The following is a 25,047-nucleotide window of genomic DNA, read 5'->3' on the forward strand; positions in this document are numbered from 1 at the left end:
GCAGTTCATTAAATTTAAATTAGTAAACATATATAATTAGTAACCAAATAATATGTTAAATGCATCGGGCAATAATATTAGTCAAGTGTCGTCACCTGCATGTCATAGTGAATTTTAGTTATGAGCAGTATTGAGCGATAATAGCCTATATAGATAGACACATTAATTAATTAAATAAATTTCAAAATGTTAATTTGAACAAAAAAATTATTTAAAAGAACTTATTGTGACATCTAAATAAAAATTCACTTATGTATTTGTATGTCAAAATTTTTATTTTTAGCAAACTTTTGAACTGTAAACAATTTTAAAAAAATGAGATTTAAAACTTCTGACTTCTAAATCTTATTGAAAACCATAAAGTTTTTAAGCCATTGATATACACTGACCAACAAAACTTTAACAATGTAAACCTGTAAACCAAACAAGAGCAATTTGGTTCATTAGCAGCAATTGAGTGGAAAAGATAACGGCCCATGCTTTCTTGATCGCTCACTCTCTCTTTCTCACTCATGTAATGGTTAGTTTGTCAATCTCTTCTTTACTTATGTTTTTTAAAGTAGTAGAACAGTAGTCTGCAAAATTCGGACAAATTCACGAGCACCTTCTATGCACAATTACTAAAATAAATTAAATATAATAAAATCAAGAAATTTCGTGTTTCTGAAAGAGAGTTTGCCAGACACATTTGGACGGGAGCCTCAACGCCGCCTCGGTTGGTGAATACATGAACGCTGTATCACATCTACCTTCGAAGGTTTTGTTTGTTAGTAGATTCATACACTTGTTTCTCGAAATTTTGCCATTTGATAACAAGAGAAAAATTGCTAGAAAATCTGGAAAAAGTCAAAAGTTACAGTTTAGAAAAAAATTTTTTAATATTTTTGTATTTTTCACTTTCTTAGTTCTCCTGCTCAATTTGGCATACTCTGGGAGTTGCGTTGCACCAATTCTGGGGAATAGCGTACCATACGCCCTCAGTCGTCTCCCATAGCTCCTTCGTTCCACTTGAGGGAACTGCATATTTCGCCAATTGCGATTAAACCTTAAAATTTTTGAAAAGTTTGCATTTTTAAACGCTAGTCGCAATGTGCTATAGTCTAATATTAGTGAATAGACGAAAAGTTTTGACGCAAAATTTGGTGTATATACATATGTTATGAATGGTTTCCTTTTAATTTCTTTAGCTTTCAGGCCGAATATATTAATACTGCGTCGAATTGCTCAAGCACTGTTATTTAAATTAAGCAATGTAATGTCGTCGCTTTTACTCGGTAGTAACTCATCGGTATGAGTCACGACCGCTTATTCTAATTTTCAAATTAGTGTATTGTACTCGTCTTGCAGTTTTGCTCGTCGGTGTAATTGTCACAAAAATATTTTGCGGTAAGCTTAAATTCTAGTCCCTCTTGTATTTTAAAAGGGACATTGTTGGCCTGCAGTTGCTGACTATTGAGGTGTCCGAACCTGTCTTAAAATGGGACTACTCTAACGCTTCTCCAGCTTTCAAGAATCTCGCCCATGGGTCATTTCTAGAAAACAATTATTCCTTCTGAGGTTCAGTCCTTGGATCATTCTGTAGGAAACGCATGCTTGAGTGGTGTGGTCATAAATTTTAGTTTTTATAATTTGCGTGCCAAATTTAGAGGTCTAATGGTTGCCAAAACGGTCACTGTTGAATTTATGGAACTTTCGAAATATATTGCTTTTCAGCACGTTCAAAATTTTTATTTTGTGGGAACAGCGCTTTATATGGAGTTGCGTCCATAAAATGCGATACAAACGCTTAATGTGTTTTAGCTCTAAAGAATAGTCGATTAATTCCAACGAATATCGATATTTACAAAAATAAAACAGATTTATCGATAGTGTCACGACGTTCACCGCTTTTACTATGAAACTTAGAGATTGTTTGTGCGAATTTTGGTGTATACAATAATTACTATAGTAGTTATGATTCCTGAAAATTTGGTTACGATCAGTTAAAAATTGTGGAAGTTATTAAAGAAATACTTTTGTATGGACAAAAACGCCTACTTACTATGGGTCTGAGTTGCTTTGGCCGACAATCTGGTACATTGTGCCGTCTATGGTATATTTTGAATGGTGTACTATATCGATATACCAAACATATCAGTTGGTATATATTTAGTATTTTCGGTATATTTCCAAAATGATACCGCAATATTTTGCCTTTATTAAAAATGGGTAGCGGGTATCTCACAGTCGAGCACACTCGACTGTAACTTTCTTACTTGTTTTAAATTAATAACATTTCTAGCATGCTTTCCGATTGAGATAACTTTATAGTTATTGGGTGTCTTATTATTGCTGGTATCTCTTAAAATTTCGCCAAGAATTTTAATGGACTGTGCCCTTCCCTTCTTAATAACCCTATTGGTGAATCATTGTCTTAAAATAATATCCTCCCTAAATATCCAAATCACCTCAAGAGATTTTGCTTGAGTTGCCATCTATTGTGTCAGAGTCTAGTAAACGTTTAGGGTGGGCAGCATTCTCTGTGTTTTCGGAAAACCGATTTTGAAAAACTTGTCCTGCTTATATCTCAGACTGACTGGTAGTAATTATACCCGTTAACCATAGGGAGATGGGTATTATAACTTTGTGCCGGCAGGAAATGTATGTATCAGGTAGAAGGAGGCATCTCCGACCCTATAAAGTATATATATTCTTGATCAGCGTCAACAGCCGAGACGATCTAGCCATGTCCGTCTGTCCGTCTGTGTGTCTGTCCGTCCGTCCGTATGAACACCTAGATCTCAGAGACTATAAGAGATAGAATAATTATTTTTTCTACAGCATGTTATGTTTGCACGCAGATCCAGTTTGTTTCAAATTTTTGTCACGTCCATTCCCGCCCCCGAAAATCAAAAAATCGAGTAAAGCTAGTATTTATGATTCCTGAAAATGTAGTTGCGATCAGATAAAAATTCTGGAAGTTATTAAGGAAATACTTTTGTATGGGAAAAACGTTTACTTGCTAGGGTCTTAGTTGCTTTATCCGCCAATCTGGTATATTGTGCCGTCTATGGTATTTTTGAATGTGTTTTATTGCGATATTCCAAATATATAATTCGGTATATTTTAGTAATGTTTTAGTATTTTCGGTATATTTTGAAAATAATACCGTAATATTTTGCTTTTATTCAAAATGGGTAGCGGGCATCTTACAGTCGAGCACACTCGACTGTAGCTTTCTGACTTGTTATCTTTGTATAGGAACAGGAATATAGCGGTTGAATTTTTATTTACATATTTTTATTTATTGATGGTTGTATTCCATTAAGTATTCCGCATAGGTTTAATAATGAATTCGTAATCGAAGTCGTTTGTTTACTTAGATCGAAAATATCGCCATTTCAAAATAGGACATATTCAAATGATCGTGGTATTGCAGACTTATTTGCGGACTTTTACAAAAAATTCTGTTAGCCGTCTTCGGTACTTACTTCGCCACGTCTAAACTTACTATACCAATCAATCATTAAACCAGGTTTCTGTTTTTCTCTTTAGAAAACAATATTTTAACAAAAACGTAGTAACAAGGTTACTTTGCCCAGTTAGGTAACAGTACACCTATCTTTGTTAGCATTTCGTTATTATTTTAATAATAATAAAAAATAAAGTTACTTACAGACATTTAAAAATACGTCTTTTAAAGGTTAGGACTAAATAAAAATCATTAGGATTTGACTCTAGAGGCGTCATCAGTGTGTCAGGCCGGGAACTTTTCAATTGTATCTAATTCCATATAATAAAAGAACCCATATAACAATTCTTTAAGGGCTCATATGGGGTAATTATGTTTTATTCGTACTTTTTAAAACCTAAAATTGACTAAGAACAAAACGCAATTGTATGCTGGAAAATACAAAATTGGCTTACATATTTTTTTTGGTAATTGCAATCATTTATTGTTTGTTAATTAAGTGTAATTTACTTAAAACATTGTTGATAAATGAACCATCTACGTGTTACCGCTCTTGCTGTGAATTGGTAGCAAATAACCAGTCAATTCAAATGACTTTTTATATAGATACTTGCTATCAATCTCATTGCAATTATCTACATAAGTACATTAGATATACTTACAAATCAATTGTCTTAAAAATCTAAAAATGTATATATGTATTGAATAGGTATCCAGTAAAACTGTGTCGGGAGTATCAAAACCTAACGCAATTCTTGTGCATACCGAAAATGTGTCGGAGGAAATTCCAATGGTATGGAAAGTGAAACGTCGGCCTGACGGAACACGATATATTGTAAAGCGTCCAGTGCGAAATCATTTACATTTGGGCATAAGGAAAAATCTACGCAACGGTGACTTAACCACAACAGAGGATGATACTATATCAGAGGTAAAATTGGACGTTACTGGACTAAAGAGGAGCGAAAACGCCATATAGAACGCGCACGTGAAAGACGGCATCATCAACAATTGATAAATCAACCACAATATCCAACATAATAACTATTTACTGCTTATATTATATATTTACGTACACATTTAAATTTTAAAATCCACAAATCTACCTGTAAAATAAATTAATCCTTTTAGGTATATATATGCGTGTGTTGCTATCGGGTTTCAATTGCAGTTCATTAAATTTAAATTAGTAAACATATATAATTAGTAACCAAATAATATGTTAAATGCATCGGGCAATAATATTAGTCAAGTGTCGTCACCTGCATGTCATAGTGAATTTTAGTTATGAGCAGTATTGAGCGATAATAGCCTATATAGATAGACACATTAATTAATTAAATAAATTTCAAAATGTTAATTTGAACAAAAAATTATTTAAAAGAACTTATTGTGACATCTAAATAAAAATTCACTTATGTATTTGTATGTCAAAATTTTTATTTTTAGCAAACTTTTGAACTGTAAACAATTTTAAAAAATGAGATTTAAAACTTCTGACTTCTAAATCTTATTGAAAACCATAAAGTTTTAAGCCATTGATATACACTGACCAACAAAACTTTAACAATGTAAACCTGTAAACCAAACAAGAGCAATTTGGTTCATTAGCAGCAATTGAGTGGAAAAGATAACGGCCCATGCTTTCTTGATCGCTCACTCTCTTTCTCACTCATGTAATGGTTAGTTTGTCAATCTCTTCTTTACTTATGTTTTTAAAGTAGTAGAACAGTAGTCTGCAAAATTCGGACAAATTCACGAGCACCTTCTATGCACAATTACTAAAATAAATTAAATATAATAAAATCAAGAAATTTCGTGTTTCTGAAAGAGAGTTTGCCAGACACATTTGGACGGGAGCCTCAACGCCGCCTCGGTTGGTGAATACATGAACGCTGTATCACATCTACCTTCGAAGGTTTTGTTTGTTAGTAGATTCATACACTTGTTTCTCGAAATTTTGCTATTTGATAACAAGAGAAAAATTGCTAGAAAATCTGGAAAAAGTCAAAAGTTACAGTTTAGAAAAAATTTTTAATATTTTTGTATTTTTCACTTTCTTAGTTCTCCTGCTCAATTTGGCATACTCTGGGAGTTGCGTTGCACCAATTCTGGGGAATAGCGTACCATACGCCCTCAGTCGTCTCCCATAGCTCCTTCGTTCCACTTGAGGGAACTGCATATTTCGCCAATTGCGATTAAACCTTAAAATTTTTGAAAAGTTTGCATTTTTAAACGCTAGTCGCAATGTGCTATAGTCTAATATTAGTGAATAGACGAAAAGTTTTGACGCAAAATTTGGTGTATATACATATGTTATGAATGGTTTCCTTTTAATTTCTTTAGCTTTCAGGCCGAATATATTAATACTGCGTCGAATTGCTCAAGCACTGTTATTTAAATTAAGCAATGTAATGTCGTCGCTTTTACTCGGTAGTAACTCATCGGTATGAGTCACGACCGCTTATTCTAATTTTCAAATTAGTGTATTGTACTCGTCTTGCAGTTTTGCTCGTCGGTGTAATTGTCACAAAAATATTTTGCGGTAAGCTTAAATTCTAGTCCCTCTTGTATTTTAAAAGGGACATTGTTGGCCTGCAGTTGCTGACTATTGAGGTGTCCGAACCTGTCTTAAAAATGGGACTACTCTAACGCTTCTCCAGCTTTCAAGAATCTCGCCCATGGGTCATTTCTAGAAAACAATTATTCCTTCTGAGGTTCAGTCCTTGGATCATTCTGTAGGAAACGCATGCTTGAGTGGTGTGGTCATAAATTTTAGTTTTTTATAATTTGCGTGCCAAATTTAGAGGTCTAATGGTTGCCAAAAACGGTCACTGTTGAATTTATGGAACTTTCGAAATATATTGCTTTTCAGCACGTTCAAAATTTTTATTTTGTGGGAACAGCGCTTTATATGGAGTTGCGTCCATAAAATGCGATACAAACGCTTAATGTGTTTTAGCTCTAAAGAATAGTCGATTAATTCCAACGAATATCGATATTTACAAAAATAAAAACAGATTTATCGATAGTGTCACGACGTTCATCGCTTTTACTGTGAAACTTAGAGATTGTTTGTGCAGTCAAAGCCGGCAACTATTTGAGCTATTTAAAAATAGGATAAAGTGTAATTGGCAGTGATCTTTTGGGTTAAAATTATTGAAATGTGATTTGGATATACGTGCATAATGCTGTTTGTGGAATTTAAAGATTGTACCTATTTCTTATATATACATACATGCCTATGTATGTATATTTCAATGCACAATTATATGTACACATGCATTATATCGAGAGGCGTTGCCGTGAATTGAGTGCCGGAATTTATTTATTTATAAGTATTGACATTTATTGTTATTTATGTCAACAAGTTTACTTAATTTACTGTCTACAGTAAAACCTAATCCATCATTAAGAATGTTTTAAGTAATTGTCAATTGAATTGAGCATGTACATACAGATATGTCAACATATATAGAAAATAGCTCAGTGTGACTGCAAAGGGAGCTCCATACAAAAATATGCATTAATATATATGCATATATGAACATATAACTTTTCTATATAATGTTAAAAGGGAATACATAATATATGCATAAGGACGTACCTAAAAAGTGAACATTTATTCAATTTGCTATACAAAATTCAGTATTTTTAGTGTGCACTGTATTTCCCCATACAGATCAAATTTGGTTAAAGTAATAAAGGGTGGGTGACACAAGGTTTACATCGCAAGTGTTAGGGGTTGTAATGAGATGACGAAAATAACGCCGAGTATTATGACATCAACATAGTTCAAACATGATCTAAGATATAAGAAAATCTAAATGACTACTGAACTCGCGGTAGTTGTTTGTGATTTTTGTATACTTATTAAAACGTATAAAATGATACAAATTATTTTTGGTTTGACCTTTGGAAAATACCCGAAAAGCGGTTCAAGTAAGTATATTTATGTTCAGATAAGAATGGGTGTGTTTGAAAATGTGTATGTCTATCCATGTCATGTATGCGTGTGTGTATACTAAATATACCAAATGCATTTCAGTATTTTTACCATTGCAGAAAAACGACTAAAGCAAAACGAAGGGTAAAAGGAAATGGGTGGCGTAGTCCAGAACAAGAAGTGAGAAAAAGGAATATATATGCTACTTAAAAAATTTCTGAGTCTTGAAAAACAACAAAAAAAAGTCAAATATAATCGTATGTATTATGTATTATGAATAAGAAGGCCAGCTATGAATGAAAACAATCTTTAATACTTTAAAAAGTGGAGTTTGGATTTTCATTGAAATATTGGTCGATCTGTGTATGTGCCTTTATAATTTGATGATTATTAATGAAGGTTTAATGATATACAACAAATTGTAGCCATTTATAAATGATATACCAACGAGTTAAATAGTGTGAGCTTATCTACTTATCACTCCTTTGTATATCGCCCACATCCAGCTAAAACAATAATCCAGCTACAGCATCGAGTTCATATGAATGGAGCATTGAAATTAAAGATGTTTGACTAATGTTCAATCATAAATTCAATTTGAAATATCTAAATTTAAAAAATTATCGAAGCAACAATCAATGTCATCGTTATCGACATTATCATCAACAATGTCTAGTAATGCCGTCTCAGTAAATACAAATACACAAATGCTTAATGATAATAACATTACTAAAAATGCAGCATTTCATAAAATTAATAATCAGAATACTCACCATCAAATGATACAAATACAACAACAAAAACTACATCAAATCCCATTATCGGAAGATCCACGCACGTTGCAATTGGCATTGGAATTATCGTTAGTTGGATTGAATGAGCACCAACACAATAACAATCCAAATAGCTTTGTTCATCCATTAGCCTCGCAGGGTGATTATGAATTGGCATCTATTAATTTAGTATCTGCCGGCTATGCTGCGAAGACTGATATGCCAATAAATACTGGGTTCGGATCTGGGTCTAGCATCTTGATGCCATCAGCCGGGTTGGACGATAGATCGAAAAATCACAAAACATGACGGAATGTGTTCCTGTACCAAGCTCTGAACACGTTGCCGAAATTGTTGGTCGACAAGGTAGGTAAAAAACTCGGACATAACACATGGGCTGAAAAGTCCGGGCCTGACAAAGAAAACTTGCTTTTTGGATCAAAATTGGCGTTACTCGTCAACTTAATCTTTATCAAGAGCATCGAAATCATTCCAGAGCCGCTGTAACATTTCAATATAAATTTTTAGAACGATTTATTTTTGCCTCAAAATAGGCTTCAATTTCAGTGATAATCGTGTGAAATTTTTATCGGCGAGCATTTTTCGAGGACTGCTAACCTCCAGAAGTCGCTGGGAGCCTAATCTGGCGAATTAGTGGATGTGGGAGCAATTCGAAGTTAAATTCATGTAGTTTTGTCACTGTCATTGAATCATGAACACATTCTTGTTGTTGGTCAAAAGTGAGCAAACGCGGCAGCCATTTTGACGAGATTTTCTCATAGTCAAATGCTCATGCAATATTAAGCCAACATGTTCTTTTGATATCTTTATGATGTTAGCTACCTCACGCAAATTTAATTTTCGATCATTCAAAACGATTTTGTGGATTTTTTGATGTTTTCTGGTGTGACCTCCCCATTTGGACGTCCACTGGGTTCTGCATCATCGGTGTCTCTACGACCATGTTTGAAGTCAGCAAACCAACGTTTTGTTGTTGTTTCTAATGGAGAGGAGTTCCCATAACACTTTTCAAGCCAAAGCTTTGCTTGAACGGTATTTTTCCCCATCAAGAAGCATTGTAAGATTAGAAGACGAAATTGCATTTGATCCATTGTTGTGAAAATAGAAAAGTAGTGTCACTTTTGGCTCAATAACTTACAAACTAATGAATAGAATATCATGAAATTTTAGCAGCTGTCTTCTGAAGGATTGTATTTACTGAAAAAAGGTGACTGCAATAAAACTAGCACAATCTATGTGTAAGGCCCGGACTTTTCAGCCCACGTCTTACCTTTGAGTATATGTCGCCGAGACAAAAACTTTATTAAGTTTTAAATAATATGAACATACATGTACACGTATCTTAATTTAAATAAGTAAACAGTACTGTCTTTCCTAAACTTTGTTAATCTGGTTTTATATACCCATAAAAGATAAAAGTATTTAATTTTAATAAGATGTTTTAGGTTTGCTTAACACTATTCTTAACAAAATGTTCTATCCAAAAGTAAGCTAAATGAATCGGAAAAGTAATAGCAATCTCTCGATTAAAAAAAAAGTGTGATCAAGACGTACTTTTGTTTTTAAAAATAAGCTTACAAGCGACATTCCATATTTGGTAACATAACTTTTGGGTTTATGTTGAATATCCATTTGGTTAAATTTATATTATTTATATATTTTTAAAATATATTTTTTTTAAGTTTTTTCTTAACAAGATAAAAATTGTAATAATCGCCTTTAAAAAGCCTTTTTGATATCTGTGTGCCGACCTAAAGGTACCACTTTTCACAAACGTAGAAAAATATATAAAAAGAGAATACAATTACTATCTGCATATGTACATACTGTACATGAAAGATTCTTTTACTATCGGGATAACAATATAAACATTCAGCCGTGCTCCCGTTTTCACTTTTAGAAGTTTCTTTCGAATTGCAAAACGAGCAAGTTTGTCTTGTCGACTTGAAAAGTAAATGCCTTTCTCTACATCAAATCTGATCTTATTTGCAAAAGGAAAAATATAGTTGACTCATTGATTCATTTTTGTTCTTTTAAGACCGCCAGAAGATCAATTAATTATTATTAAAACGACTTATTTCTGACCCCACCTCAAATTTGGAAATAAATTGTTGCCGTTGGCAACAACAATTTTCGATTTGGTGAGCGACCTACCTAAAAAATTTGTAAAATATGTTTTAAAAATAAATTTGTTTAATTTAATTAATTATGATAAGTGCTGAAATTGTATTAAAAACAGTTGTTGAAATCACCGGAATGAAATCGATTAAAAATGTGGCTTCCCCTTTTTTGTGGGGAACAGCTGATTGCCGTTTCACTGATTTTTTAAGTTTTAAATCTCTTTTGCAAAAAAGTCAAAGAAGCATAAATCATTTATGCAGAGTTAAATTATCCTTATGTGAGTTCTATCCACTCAGGAAATTGGCCATACGAAAGTCATTTTTCGCGTTGTTTTCTTCTGGCCAAAACAAGAGTAAACTGTTTCAGCAGTAAGAAATAAAACATTCCGACAGCAAAACTATGACCAAAATCTTGTGAAAACCGGAGAAACCGGAACCGAAAAAAATGCCGGAGCACACATGATTATCAAGTTTTTGTTATCGCAAATAGTATTTGTTTTTTTAATGTATTGTGAATTTTAGTCATTGTAAAAATTAATTTTTTTTTTGTCAAAATGATGGAAATAAATGTTTTTTTTATAAATAATTATATATATATTTTATTTATTTTTTTTTAATCTTATTTGCTAAGTATATAGAACAAGATAAACACTATAATTTAGTAGCGCTCTTGCTTCTATTGGAAAATATTGCGTATATCCCTTATTCAGATATTTATTCTTAGTTTTTAAATTTGTCGTTTACAGAAAATATGTTTTACATGCGAAAAACAATTTGAAATAGCTCTGTTATTAAGCATTCGACGTTGCTGTTGAACGATCAGTCTTACTATAGAACGGTAAGATTAATAATATCGTTCTGTTAACTCTAGCACTGTTAACAGAACGATATTATTATTATTAACGTCATGAAAAACAGCACAAAATTTGAAATTACAATTTTTTAAATGCTTTTTTCTAAAAATGTCAACGATTTACCAAATTCAAAGCCTCTGAACTGTAGTTTTTTCGTATTTAACTTTATTTTTGCACTTAAGAGCAAATGTTAATATTTGGTTAAGATAAAGCTGAATATTTTCGACTATAGTTAAAAACTTTATTCCACAACTATAAAAAGTTTTTCTTATTATTAGGATGCAAAATTAAAGCACTGAGAGCAAAAACAAATACTTATATCAAGACCCCAGTTCGGGGAGAAGAACCTGTATTTGTGGTAACAGGACGCAAGGAGGATGTGAACAAGGCTAAACGTGAAATACTCTCAGCAGCGGATCATTTTAGTTTAATTCGGGCGTCGCGCAAGCCCTCGATGGAAGGTTCAAATAGTAGCAGCACCGCTCTATCGGAAAATAGTACAACGTGTTTATCCATAAATAGTTGCATCGGTATTGTTGCTCGCACAACCCAGGCGGGTCCACCATGTTTACCAGGCCAGATTACCATACAGGTTCGCGTACCATATAGAGTGGTTGGCTTGGTGGTTGGACCTAAAGGTGCAACCATCAAGCATATACAACAGGAGACACAAACCTATATTGTCACGCCGTCAAGGGAAAAAGAGCCGATATTTGAGGTAACCGGACTGCCCGAGAATGTCGAAACGGCACGCAAGCAAATTGAGGCGCACATTGCATTAAGGACGGGTAATAACAGTACGCAGGGCAGTGAAAATGGTACTGAATCAACAGACTCGTCGACTGACTATACATCAACTCTGAATACTATTAATACCATGTCGCAAATATTGAACGATGACATTAACGCGGATATACTATCTTCTATGTATGCGATTGATTCAGATGCAATGTCGTGTAATTTCACTTCTGCCGATAACACACAAAACATTTCGAATTTAGTTACAACTTCAACAATTACAAGTTTGTCAAATTGCTTTGAAAGTGTTGAACTAGGGACATTGCTAATGCTGTAAATACGTCAATTTTGCCACCTTCGTCAACTGTTGGCGAATCAAATGATCCTTCAAATAAATTAAATGATAATTTGAATGCCAGAAATCATTTAACAAACTCGAATAATAGTGCGAAGTCGAGTACCTCATATCGCAATACGACACATGGTATAAATAGGCACAAGAGCTTATCTTTTTGTTCGCCTGCGTCCACATCTGTATCAGCTATATCGAGTGCAAATGCAAACGTAGCTGCTCAGTGCAATTTAAGCTCGGCTAATATATTGACTCGATCCTGCTCATCGGCCTCATCGACAACATCAACAAAAAGCACAAATAATAGCGCCAATAGCAGTCAAAGTATGAACAATACACCTCCAGAGCTCTTAAACATTTGGAAAAATTTAAGTGATTCCATTGACGTAGATGAGGGCATTGGTGATTCGCCGAGCATTTGGAATCAGCCAACGACTGGAGTTAATGTAAATGTGGTCACAACGACGGCATCGCATTCGCATTGCTCGCCTACTGCTTCGATAAGCCCAACAGACTCACTTTTTGCGGAACAACACATTTTAAAGACAACGACAAAGAGTCTTGTTCAAGATTTACCATCATGCCATAACCTACTGCTACGCCCTTCAGGAAGCCCTCTTAAAATGCATCAAGTACATCGCGAATGCTTTGTGTGCAATAAAAGAGAAGTGACTACAGCTTTAGTTCCTTGTGGACACAATATGTTTTGCATGGACTGCGCTAATCAAATCTGCGTCTCTATGGAATCTATATGTCCAATCTGTCACTCGATTGTCTACCACGCTATGCGTATTTTAGCTTAAATCGATTGCATTAAATCTTTTGTATTTGGTTTGTACACGCAATGATCCAAAATTCAAACATTTCAACAAAGATTAGAAATTCCACTCGCATATTATTTATGAATATACATATATAATTACTCATAGTATTCTAGTAGGTATTGAACCAAAGTTTAGATTGTTTTGAATAGGCTGAAAAGTAAATACCCTTGCAGAAAGTTCCTAAACTCTGGTGGCGACATATTGATAGTATTCAATTTCAAGATATATTTCACTATCGATCTTTAACAATATATATGTATATGTTTTCAACAAGTCCAAGATTGAATAAAGTATCTTCTGCGAGGGTATATAAACAAAGATAAATAGTTATGCTGATTAGTCAGGATATAACATAATTATTATAATGAAAAGCCGATCATATCGCTATATGGAATAATCTTATTATAACGCCAAATACAAACGACACATATATATTTTTAATTTTTATTATTCGGTTGGATATAACATAATATAAATACATTTTTAATAAATTGACATTTTATTTATTAGATGATATTAGTGTGTATATAACAAGATACTATGGCTACTTATTGATTTTAATTAAGAATCTAATATACTTCCAATAATTACCATGCGTAATCACAAAAATGTATTTTCATAATCCTTTGCACCATGCTATAACAGGGTATCATGAAAATTATATAATTTATTTAGCAGGCTATAATGAAAAACCGCTCATTAACATATTTATGTCAATGTATATATATATATATATATATATATTTATATATGATATATATATAAATATATAAATAGTGACTTATTTATTTAAATGTATATACCAATATTAAAACAATTTAATGGCATAGGATTTCATGAAAACTGATTAAAAAAAATATTGAAATTTTAGAAAAATACTATACAATAATTGCTTTCAACGACTTTTATTTATGATAAAAATATAAATCAAATTCAAAAATATAAATGTTCAATGCAAAAAAATATTGTCATTCGAATGTAGTAGACTTGAATGTACTATTGATTTTAATATTAAGATTTAATAGGTTTTATAATTTCGTTGTCAAAACAAATACAAAAAATAAAACTTATTAGGATAAGATGACTGATAAATAAGCAGATAATATTAAAAAATCACATACATATATACGAGCATATATTACATATAATATTTATAATATCCATATATTTATTTCTTTAAATATGTGAAATAATATGCAAGGATAAACAATATATCTACATACATTTATAATTTATACATTGCTTACACTATTAATGTGAATAATAAGACTAATATATTTACAGCCAATCAGATGAAAGATTGGTTCATACCAATAGTATATCTTGCAGTGAGAATCAGATTAGTTATTGAGATATTAATGATTTTTTATATAATTTTGTGTAAGAATTTTTTAATTTGTCTGATGTCCATTTTAATTTTAAAAATATAAACTAAAAAATCGTATCTAAAATTATGAATAAGAATCAGAATATATATTTTTATATATTAATACAATTTACATAGTTTTTTCTTCTTTTTAGTTACTTGAAACCCTTAAAGCAAAATATGAGTGAGAGAATAAATTATTTAATAATTACTCAAGAAAATGCATTTATTTCAATTAATAAAATTTATTTCATTAAAAGACATTTTCTATGTCTAAATATAAAAAAAAATAAAAATTTATACATTTGACTCTAAGATGTAGATTTAAGTTTTAATTATAAAATTGATAATAAATACAAAGAGTAAAATTATTTATACATTTTATGAAGTATTTATAAAATGTTAAAAATTATTTATTTTATTTATAGACAAATCTATTGAACTATTTTTTATCAATTAATTTTAACTAGTTATATTAATGATTGGCAGAAAATATATCAAAATAAAAAATTAAATTTTTGTAACTGCGATGGTTGGTACCTAATTATTTACTTTATTAGTTTCTTCTATATTCTTTTTACTATAACATGGTGTTTACTTAAATTTATTTTTCAGTTTATTCTATACATTGGAATAACTAAATATTAAACTATTTGTACCCATGCATTCAGACTTGCATGGACAATATTTTTTTACCAGAATAAAAATATAATCTTTTACATAAATTGTGTAGATGGCAGTTAAAATATTTACAACGAATATTTTATAAATGTTTCTTATTAAAACCGAAAGATACATTTGTAACGGTAAAATAAAACTAAAATCAATAGTAATCATAATGAATATCCGCATTGTGTTCGTAAGGAAGTATATCTCTAAAAATACATTTCATATAAATTAACTTTAATCGACATTAACGGCGAGAAATATTACTGATGTCGATTATAAAAAAACTTTACACAAAGTATATATTATATAAAAATAAATATATACATTATATAAACAATTACTACATGATTATATAATAAAAATTTTCGAAAATAAATAAAAAATGTTTATTCAAAATCGTGGAAGAGGTGGAAAAGCTGTACTAAGTACTAAGCCAGTGGGCATGACGAAAATCTAATACAAACTTGATCTTCATTCAAAAATAACGTGTTGAAAAAAATAATAAAATTATAGTTTTATGTTTATGCGGTCAGAGTTGACTTACGCGTAATGGCCGATGGTTTTATAAAATAGCTTACGTACTGTATCATATGAAATAAGGACGATGGTTCTTTGAATTTATAAAAAATATAAATGCGAGACAAGCTCGACTTATTTTATTGATTCCAAACTAAAAATTAATTATAATTTGATAAAGAGTGAAGACACCTCTGCTGGTTGTTCTGCCGGCGTCGCTGCTCCGTCCGTCGTTCCCATTGCTACTTTGTTGTTGTTCTCGTTTCCGTTGTAATTGCAGTCGTTGCAATTACTATTGCTGGCTCTTGGCTGTTGTTGTTGTCGTACCTCTGCAACTGCTGTATCTGAAGTTGGCGGTATTGCTTCTTCGCTGGTGTGGTTGTTGTTGTTGCCGTTTCCGCTAGCTTTTCGAGAATCGGGTTAGCGTCTGCAAAGTGTCACTGCAGTGGTCGTGTTCTGGTATTGAAAGTTATTTCTTAGATAACTTCTAAAACGGTCTAATAACAATCAACTTTTCAGGATTCATAAATACTCTAGGTGTGCATGTGTATATACAGGTTATTAGGGAGCGTATTATCTAATTTCAAATAATGTGTTGCAGCGTGGGCAAGAAACCTTGTGAACCTCAACGTGATATATGTACATATATGTATAAATATAGCAGAATTTTGTGAATCGGCACAAGAAACTTACCTCGCGATATTATACGGGTGAAGCTGTATTATATCCGAGCTTCAGTACACTTCGGCGCTAAACAAAATTTTGGAATATTGGTTCCGCCTCAACCATAACCACAATCACACACACACACAGTCATACTGCTCTCACGGTCGCGCGCGAATCTATTACAACGGTAGACGGTCATTGCTGTGTCTCCTCGTTTTATTGACAACTTTGTGCTCAAGTGCAGTTTATTGACTTAACGCATTTGTTTCCAATGGTGAGCGAAACAGTGCGAGAAGTAAATGCTAAATCATTCAAGCCAAAGTGGGTGGGACTGAAGCCTCAATTAGCTACACTAAACGCTTTTTGACTGAAGAGCGATTGGAAACTGTGGAACAGATGAACACTGAGTATGAATACCGTCAATCTGACTTGCCTGAGTTTGCTTGCGCAAATTTACTGGGAGGTAAAGACATATTCATATATGTTAGACATATTCAATAAATCTAGATCTGTGGGAAGAGGGATTTCATTGTAGAAGTTACTCGAATTCACCAAGATGATGCTGCGAAAAGGAGGATTTCCCATTCGACTCTAATGACCCTAAAGTGGTAATTGGGCCAGAAATTTCATGATGTATCGTACATTACTTAGACGCTGGGATTAGCCTTGATTACCACATCTATATGTAATATATGTACATATGTAAGTTACAACCTGAAATATTACGACCTGCAACTCCCACACATCTAATATCCAAAATTAACGTCTGTCCAACTTCCTGCGCGTGCCTGTAAGATTCCCAAAAGACCAAAAGCCAAGTTGCCCAGCGCATCCAGCACATGTCTGTGGAAGCCATGTTGGGGATATTTGTTCTAAATAGAGTTGTTTGGATCCTTCTGCTTATCTTAGGGTTTCTGATAGTCTGCATGTAGCTCATTTTAGTTAAGATTTTGCACATGGAGATATATGGGACGTCTTTTAGCTCTCTCTGATCCTCGCTTTATGGTTGCTGTTGTAGCAAGTTGCAATTCCAAGAACATTACGAAATGCACCCAACTTACCAATCAGAAGTCAACGCCACTGCTAGAACTCACAGCTTTATATTGAGACAACTTTAGAATTATTATTTAGTCTTTAATTTGAATCAATAAAGAACAGTTCCAGTTGGAACCTTGATCAAGTATTTTGTTGTAATTATGTTAATTCAATACAAATCATAGTATCGAAAGAGCAAACCATTTTTAAGCGCGTCGAAGAACATTTCGGTCAAATCGCGTATCAATAGAGCAAAACACTTTTTTAGTGCGTGAAAACAAATTGAGTACCGAGAGTGCAAGACGTCTACTAAGTGCGCTAATCACATAAGATTATTATCCCAAATAGAGATCCGTGATCATCACAGGATGACAGGTATATAACAAGCTACACCAAACCGATTAAGTTAGCGGGTGAGATTAAAAGAACTGCATCGGCTGAGCATAAATTCTGTAAGATTCGTTCACAGAATTCTCTCGAGGAGGAATGGATCACGGACTTCTAGTAGCAGTTGGCAAAAGAGTCAACCCAGTCCTATCATCGAAAACACATTAATAAAATGAATAGTGAAAATCAGAATTATCAATAGAAAACCAAAAGTAATTGATAAAGCATACAAGACTCATCGAAGTCCATATAGAATATGGTAAGTTAAATCAGTAAAGGAATCCATTAATCTGTGTAAAACGTTAAAAAAACGGTGATATAATAACTTCCAACTTTTCGATTCCTCAGAAGTAGAAGTAGAAGGAAAAAACATCCACTGGTTATAAACCAACAAGTAAGAAAGCTACAGTCGAGTGTGCTCGACTGTGAGATACCCGCTATCCATTTTGAATAAATGTAAAATATTGCGGTATTATTTTCAAAATATACCGTAAATACTACAAAAATAGTAAAAATATACCAAATGGCATGTTTGGTTTATTGATATAGTACCACATTCAAAATATACCATAGACGGCACAATGTACCAGATTGTCGAATAAAGCAACTCAGACCCCCAGTAAGAAGGCGTTTTTGCCCATACAAAAGTATTTCTTTAATATCTTCCACAATTTTCTGATTATCTGATCGCAATCAAATTTTCAGGAATCACAACTACTATAGTTGTTATTGCATATACCAAAATTCGCAGCTCTAGCTTTAAATTTACGCTTGTTATTCGATTTTTTTTATTTGAAACAAACTTGATCTGCGTGCAAACATAACAAAATTATAGCTATATCTCTTATAGTCTCTGAGATCCAGTGTTTCATACGGACGGACGGACAGACGGACATGGCTAGATCGTCTCGGCTGTTGACGCTGATCAAAAATATATGTACTTTATAGGGTCGGGATGCCTCCTTCTACCTGTTACATACATTTCCTGCCGGCGCAAAGTTATAATACCCTTCTACCCTATGGGTAGCGGGCATGATACAATTATACAAGTTAGTCTCGTCGGAAAAGCTTTCGTCAGTGCGCATTCGTATTTCGAGCAATTAACCCTTATACACAATGACATTTTGTAATATATGCCGTAGACACGGGTAGAATTAAAATATTTAGAGAATTCTCATGTATATTGTTAATATTATTCATAAACAACTTACATTTTAAAAATATGTCAAGGAGACATTAATATTAGCTTAAAAATATGTAAATATTAATATCATAGTCTAAGGGTTAATGCGCATTTCATTGTCGTCTCGTTCACGCTACCACGCTGTGCCTCTTTCACTCGCACTCATTGCTAACATAGACAGGGTACCAGCTTTTTGCTGACGAGACTACCTTGTATAATTGTATTGTGGGTAGCGGGTATAAAAAGCTTGTGAACTAAAAGAAAAGCTTTGGCACCAAGACACAGTGGGCGATTTGGTCCCGCTAGCGGCATTTAATTCAAATTTTCAAATTGAAAAATCCGTTAATATTTTTTCACATATCGATAGCAGATGCTTTGATTAGATTTTTAAAAGCTTTTGAAAGCTCTACGATCAGCTGATCATCAGCTGTGATCGGTCAAACACACCATATGATTTCGCAAAGAGCTTTACACAATTTTTTCTCTTTGCGCGCATGGAATTTGAGTTCCTCGGAAATTTAAAATTTTTGGTGAATTTGTTAGAAGTTTGGTTTTTATTATATTCAAGGTATGTATTTTCAAAAAATCAATGTTTGTGACCGGTCTATAAATGTGTAGCTGATAAAACGTAGTGGTAATTCAGTGTATTAACAACTAGCCCGGATTAGCGTACACCTGTCTTTCGTGGAGTAGAACTTAATTTGTTCAACTAAGTCCAGTCTAACTCCTTTATTAGCCGAAAGTGTGAATCAGTGGCGTCCAAAATGTGAATTTATCAACTGCTATTATCTGCTAGCCTTGAAACTATGGTACTTTTTAGATACAGTGTTAGTACCAAAAGGGATCTTTTTTAGTATTGCACTCAGAAGTCATCCCATTTTTTCCATCATCCCATCATTTTTAGATAAAGTTTATATATGAAATATGTTAATTGAAGTTCAAATAAAATAAAAATAAAACAAAATTTTAAATTAAAAAAATTTTTTAAATTAAAAAAATTTAAAAAAATTAAAAAAAAATTTTTAACTTAAAAATTTTATGATTTTTTCTGATCAGTGAAAAAACCGACTGAAGATATCTATTTTAGTTTAGAAGTTATTAATTAAATGCCGCTAGCGGGACCAAATCGCCCACTGTGCAAGAGTGTAAAACTGTAACATTTGACTTGTTACATTTTTTACTCATATTATCAAAGGGCTTAAAATTTTTTAGAAAAGTAGTGTAAAATACTAACAAACAAGCCTAAGATTTTTAGTTTACTTTTTAAATTAGAAAAGAACATACAGACCTTTTAAGTTAGAGTATTGAACTCGTGTTACAGTTTTGCTCGTCAGTTTATGTACATATGTATATTTTAAATGTAAAATCGAAAAAATATCCGTCTCTCATTTACACTATAAATTATGGACTATAATTTATTTTTAGCAATACCGAAATTTTCTTTCATAATATATGTTATGTGTTGGCTGGCAAAAATCCTCTGCTGAACCCTCCTCGAGGGTGCTGGCTGGGTAGGATTTGTATTACCTCATTGTCAACGGGTAGCAGATCTCTACTATACGTCGATATTTCAGGAACTGCAGATCCTAGCTGAGGACTCTGTTCCTTATCTTTCGGGCATCTGTCTGAAGATAAGTAGCAGAATCCATGGTACGAGGTGTCTGGCGGTCAGACTGAAAATGGTATGGGGGGCTCCCAATAACAAAATTAGCCAAAAATGGTCTCAGAATGGACTCATTAAATAATTCAACCCCGGCTGGGATGTCAGCCCAAACGTCGGTGGAACGCGTGACTGCTACCACCGGTGGGCACGGGGAGAGATCCTCTCTGCGTGTCGCCAGCGGTCACACCTCTGAGGCGGCGGGAGCAGGCCGAATCAGTTGTAACAACACTGCCACCAAAAGCTCGAGGTTGGTGCGCGCGGGTGCTGTGGTCTTAACCGACACGGACCAAAAGAGCGCTGCGCCAATCTCTACGGTGGAGGGGAACGTCTTCCTCTTCAGTCACCTCGGCCTATCGCCAGCACCTCCAAGGTTGCGCAGCGGGGCACGGAGGGCCTGAAGGAGAAGGCCAAAAATAAGGCGGCGACCCGTATTCACGCAAGACTCAGTGGCGTAGCAAACCTGTCTGTCAAGGATCAGGAGAGGTTTGCCTGGGCCATCACGTGGATACGGGAAAACCAAATTAGCCCCTTCCAAATGACACTAAAGTGCAGACCGGTTTTTCCGGCCCTGCCAACAAGATGGTGGAGTCCATGGCAAGCAAGCGCCAACGGTCCGCTGAGAGTCCCAAGCAAGGGCCCCAATGAGCAAGAGGCTGCGAGCAACTGGCTCCACTAATACGGACTCGAACAGAACGAGACAGAGAGCAACGGTTGCTGAAACTGCCAGGCGGCATCTCGCCGTTGCTCTCATAGACAGAGGGGTCCCTAACGGGAAAATGTCTGCAGAGCGGTGGCGGTTGACCCATAGTAAGCTGGTCGACGCACTGTTTGTCAGGATGGAGAACGTCTCAGACAGTCCAATGCCTACATTCGAAGGCACTGGCTGGATGAATGGTGTCAAGATCCTGACATGCAAGGACGACCCAACATTGCAGTGGCTGCAAGCGACCGTACCCAAACTGGACGGACTGTGGGAGGGGGCCAAGCTGGACGTGGTGGACAGGAATAATATTCCGTCCATGCCGAAGGCGAAAGTCCTTTTCCCCATAGTTGTGCAGGGCGAGCGGGCGCTTCAGCTGCTCAAAAAGCAGAACCCGGCCATTTTGACGAGTGATTGGTACGTGCTGAAGGTTGATGAACCTTTACCCAGTGGTGGGCAGCACGTGATCATTCAGATCAATAAGGAGGCCGAGGATCTGCTATATAAACGCAATGGGAAGATGGTGTGGGGCTTAGGGAGCGTGTACCTTCGCCTCAAAAAACGTCATCCCAACGACAAGGACTCACACATGCTGAGGTCAGGAGAGGTTGAGGCAGATATCGGTCTTGAGAGCGTGACCGACGCCACCCAGCACCTCAGCTTGACTGATGAGACGGAGGAGGTGGGGAGAAACTGTTCATGCAGACGGGCCCCGCGATTTTGCTAACTTCTAATGAGTGTGCTGCAACTCAACCTCCATAAGTCCAAAACGGCTTCGGCTGAGCTACTCCTTGCCCTGGAGGAAGTGTCTGCCTACGCGGCTTTGGTCCGAACCGTGGATAGCGTCGGGCAACACGGTTACTGGGCTGAAGTCGCCTCACTACGATCTATACGTCCCGATATTGGTAAGTAGATCGACAACTGCCATCATTTTAAAAAGGGGATAAAAGCTCATCTACTACCTAATTACAGCAATGACGATCTAACCGTGGTGGTGCTGGAGAGCCGTGAAGGATGTTTGCTGCTGGCATCCTGCTACATGGCCCACGACATGCCGGCTCCACCTGACGAGCTGCGGAGGCTGGTGTACATGGTCTGCTCCTCCAAAAAACACCTTATAATCGGAACGGACGCCAACGCCCACCATAGCGTCTGGGGAAGTCCCGACATTAACGACAGGGGTGAGTCAGTTCTTGATTTTATCCTAGACTAGCCAACAGAGGTGAGGTATCTATGTAGGTCCCACCTCTTGTAATGTGCTGGACTTAACGATTGCGACTGAGTGTACCAATGTAGAAGAGTGGAGGCTCCTGGATAGACCCTCCTTCTCGGATCATAAGTATATTCAATTTACCATTCCTTTTAACAGGATACCTGCGGCTCAGCCGTTCAGAAATTCCCGCAATACTAACTGGGCGAAATTCTCTAGCTTTGTTTCCAAGTCTCTTGGTCCGCCGGCTAACATCAACTCGGTATAGGACCTAGAAACAAATGTCAATGTCCTCTCAGCAATACTACTTTCCGCGTTTCGCCAATCCTGTAGGCTCTCAAGACCGACGAGAAGATCGAAGCCACCCTGGTGGAACCCAGATCTCTTATCGCTTCGTGGGGAGCTTACTAGCATGTTTCAACTTGTTAAGAAGTCGAACAACGAATATGTCTGGGACAAGAATAGGTCTCTCCTAATGTCTTACAAGAGGATGATCCGATTATCCAAAAGGTCTTCATAGAGAACCTTTGCTCAGACCTTGACAACATCAAATACACCTCCAGACTGAGGAAGCTGCTGTCCAAGCAGGCTTCTAGTCATAGTCCGCTCAAGTGGGGCGATGGAGTTTGGACGGAGAGTAGTGCTGAAACTCTTGAAGCACTGGTCTCAACTCATTTCCCGGATGTATCCAGTTATGAGACCCCTGCCGGTCTAATTAAATATAAGAAAATAATTTGGGCTATCGAATCCTTTGCGAAGGTGATGTCGCCCAGTCTCGATGGACTTTCGAGAGCAATGCTGCAAGCCAGCAAGCCCACGATTGTTCCGTGGCTATCGGGTATCTATTCGGCGTGCCTCGCATGGGGTCATGTCCCCACGCTTTGGAGGACCTCGAAAGTCATTTTCCTGCCCAAGGCGGGCAATGTATGGAATTTCTTTTCCTTTGGAATTTGGTCGTAAATAGCCTACTTCAAAATTCACTGGACGGGCCCCAAGTTAATTGCCTATGCCGACGACATAAGCATTTTGATAACTGGGAAATGCCGCTTTATCCGCGCAATCCATCGTCCCTAAAGATTGCCGCAACGGACAATCTGGGTCTGCTAGGCTATGGTCACAGCGCCATTGGTAGGGAGACTAGTAGAGACTTGGACTATACTTTCCCCTTACCAGTACTGACCATATAAAAACAATATTCTTGGAACCGGACTGCTGGCGGGAAGGGTTATGCATTCCCTAAGCCCTCAACCTCTTCACCTAAGGGTCGAAGATGGATGATGGTGTCGGAGCGGCCGTATACTGCCCAGACCCGGTCTCCAAACATTCCTATAAACTCCCAGACCATTGCAGCATCTTCCAGGCAGAAGTTTTTGCAATTGGCAAGGCTGCCGAATTGGTTCGGGGTTTACAGCGTAATCACAACACAATTAACATCTTTGTTGACAGTCAGGCTGCAATAAGATCAATGCACTCTGATGTGGTCAAGTTCAAAGTTGTCCTGGACAGCAGAAGAGCAATAGAGTCGCTGAACGCATCTGCGGTCGTGCGTATCTATTGGATCCCAAGCCACCAGGGCATCGATGGCAACGAGATCGCAGACACTCTCGCCAAAGAGGAAGTGGGGCTCGATGTCAGTAACATGTGCAATGTTCCGATATCCCTGCGAACTCTAGGCAGAGAAATTAAGGTGCGCTCTAGACTTTAGTGGGACGCGAGCTGGCGCAATGCCAACTCGTGCAAAACTGCAAGGCTGATGTGTGCCTCTACTAACAACAACTTAACCAAATTCGTCATGCAGCTTTCAAGGAAAGACTGCAGGCTAATGCTAGGCATTTTAACTAGTCACTGTCTGTCGGCTGTCCATGTTGTAAAGCTGGGTATCACGAACAGTGATCAGTGCAGGAAATGCAACGAGCCCGGGATTAAGGAACCACTCGAGCATCTTCTCTGTAGATGCCCAGCATTATCCCGACTCCGGCTGAAATACCTTAATTCGCCGTGCCACAACGATCTTCGGGTCGTTTCACGGCTACCTCCTATGATGCTGCTGGCTTTTGCCCCGTACAGGGCAGCCGGTCCCACCTAACCTAACCTATATGTCCGAAAATCAAAGGACAATAATAAACAAATTGGCCGCAAATTACAGAACGCTATTTGCAGAGCCAGACGAAAAATTGACATACTCCACTAAAGTAGACGGAAAAATTCGAACTACGTCGGATAAACCAATTCACACCAAACACTATCCATACCCTATTTCGCTCAAACAAGAAGTTGAAAGGCAGCTTCAAGAGATGTTAGACGACGGTATAATCAGACCTTCTAGATCCCCATACAATGCCCCAGTTTTTGTTGTACCAAAGAAAGCAGACGCTTCGGGGAAAAGAAAATACAGAATTGTAATTGATACCCAATGCCTGAGATAGGAGAAATCATCGCGCAGTTAGGGAGCAACAAGTTCTTCACAGTGCTCGACCTAAAGAGCGGGTTTCATCAAACTCTGTTAAGAGAACAAGACATTGAAAAGACAGCATTCGCAGTCAATGAAGGAAAGTTCGAGTTCATTCGCCTTC

General features: G+C 35.9%; 2 protein-coding genes across 3 annotated transcripts in view; one reads left to right on the top strand and one right to left on the bottom strand.

Moving 5' to 3' along the window:
- Positions 1-25,047, bottom strand: part of LOC133846913 (uncharacterized) — a 45,180-nt gene that overhangs the window by 18,524 nt on the left and 1,609 nt on the right. The window lies entirely within an intron of this gene.
- On the top strand, positions 8,337-12,272 carry LOC133846912 (RNA-binding protein MEX3B). Its single transcript, XM_062281625.1, has 2 exons — positions 8,337-8,536; positions 11,444-12,272. Exons 1-2 carry the CDS (start codon positions 8,476-8,478, stop codon positions 12,238-12,240), a joined length of 858 nt encoding a protein of 285 aa, XP_062137609.1. The 5' UTR covers positions 8,337-8,475; the 3' UTR covers positions 12,241-12,272.

Source organism: Drosophila sulfurigaster, chromosome 4, assembly GCF_023558435.1.
Source record: "Drosophila sulfurigaster albostrigata strain 15112-1811.04 chromosome 4, ASM2355843v2, whole genome shotgun sequence".
In the NCBI taxonomy this organism is placed as follows: domain Eukaryota; kingdom Metazoa; phylum Arthropoda; class Insecta; order Diptera; family Drosophilidae; genus Drosophila; species Drosophila sulfurigaster.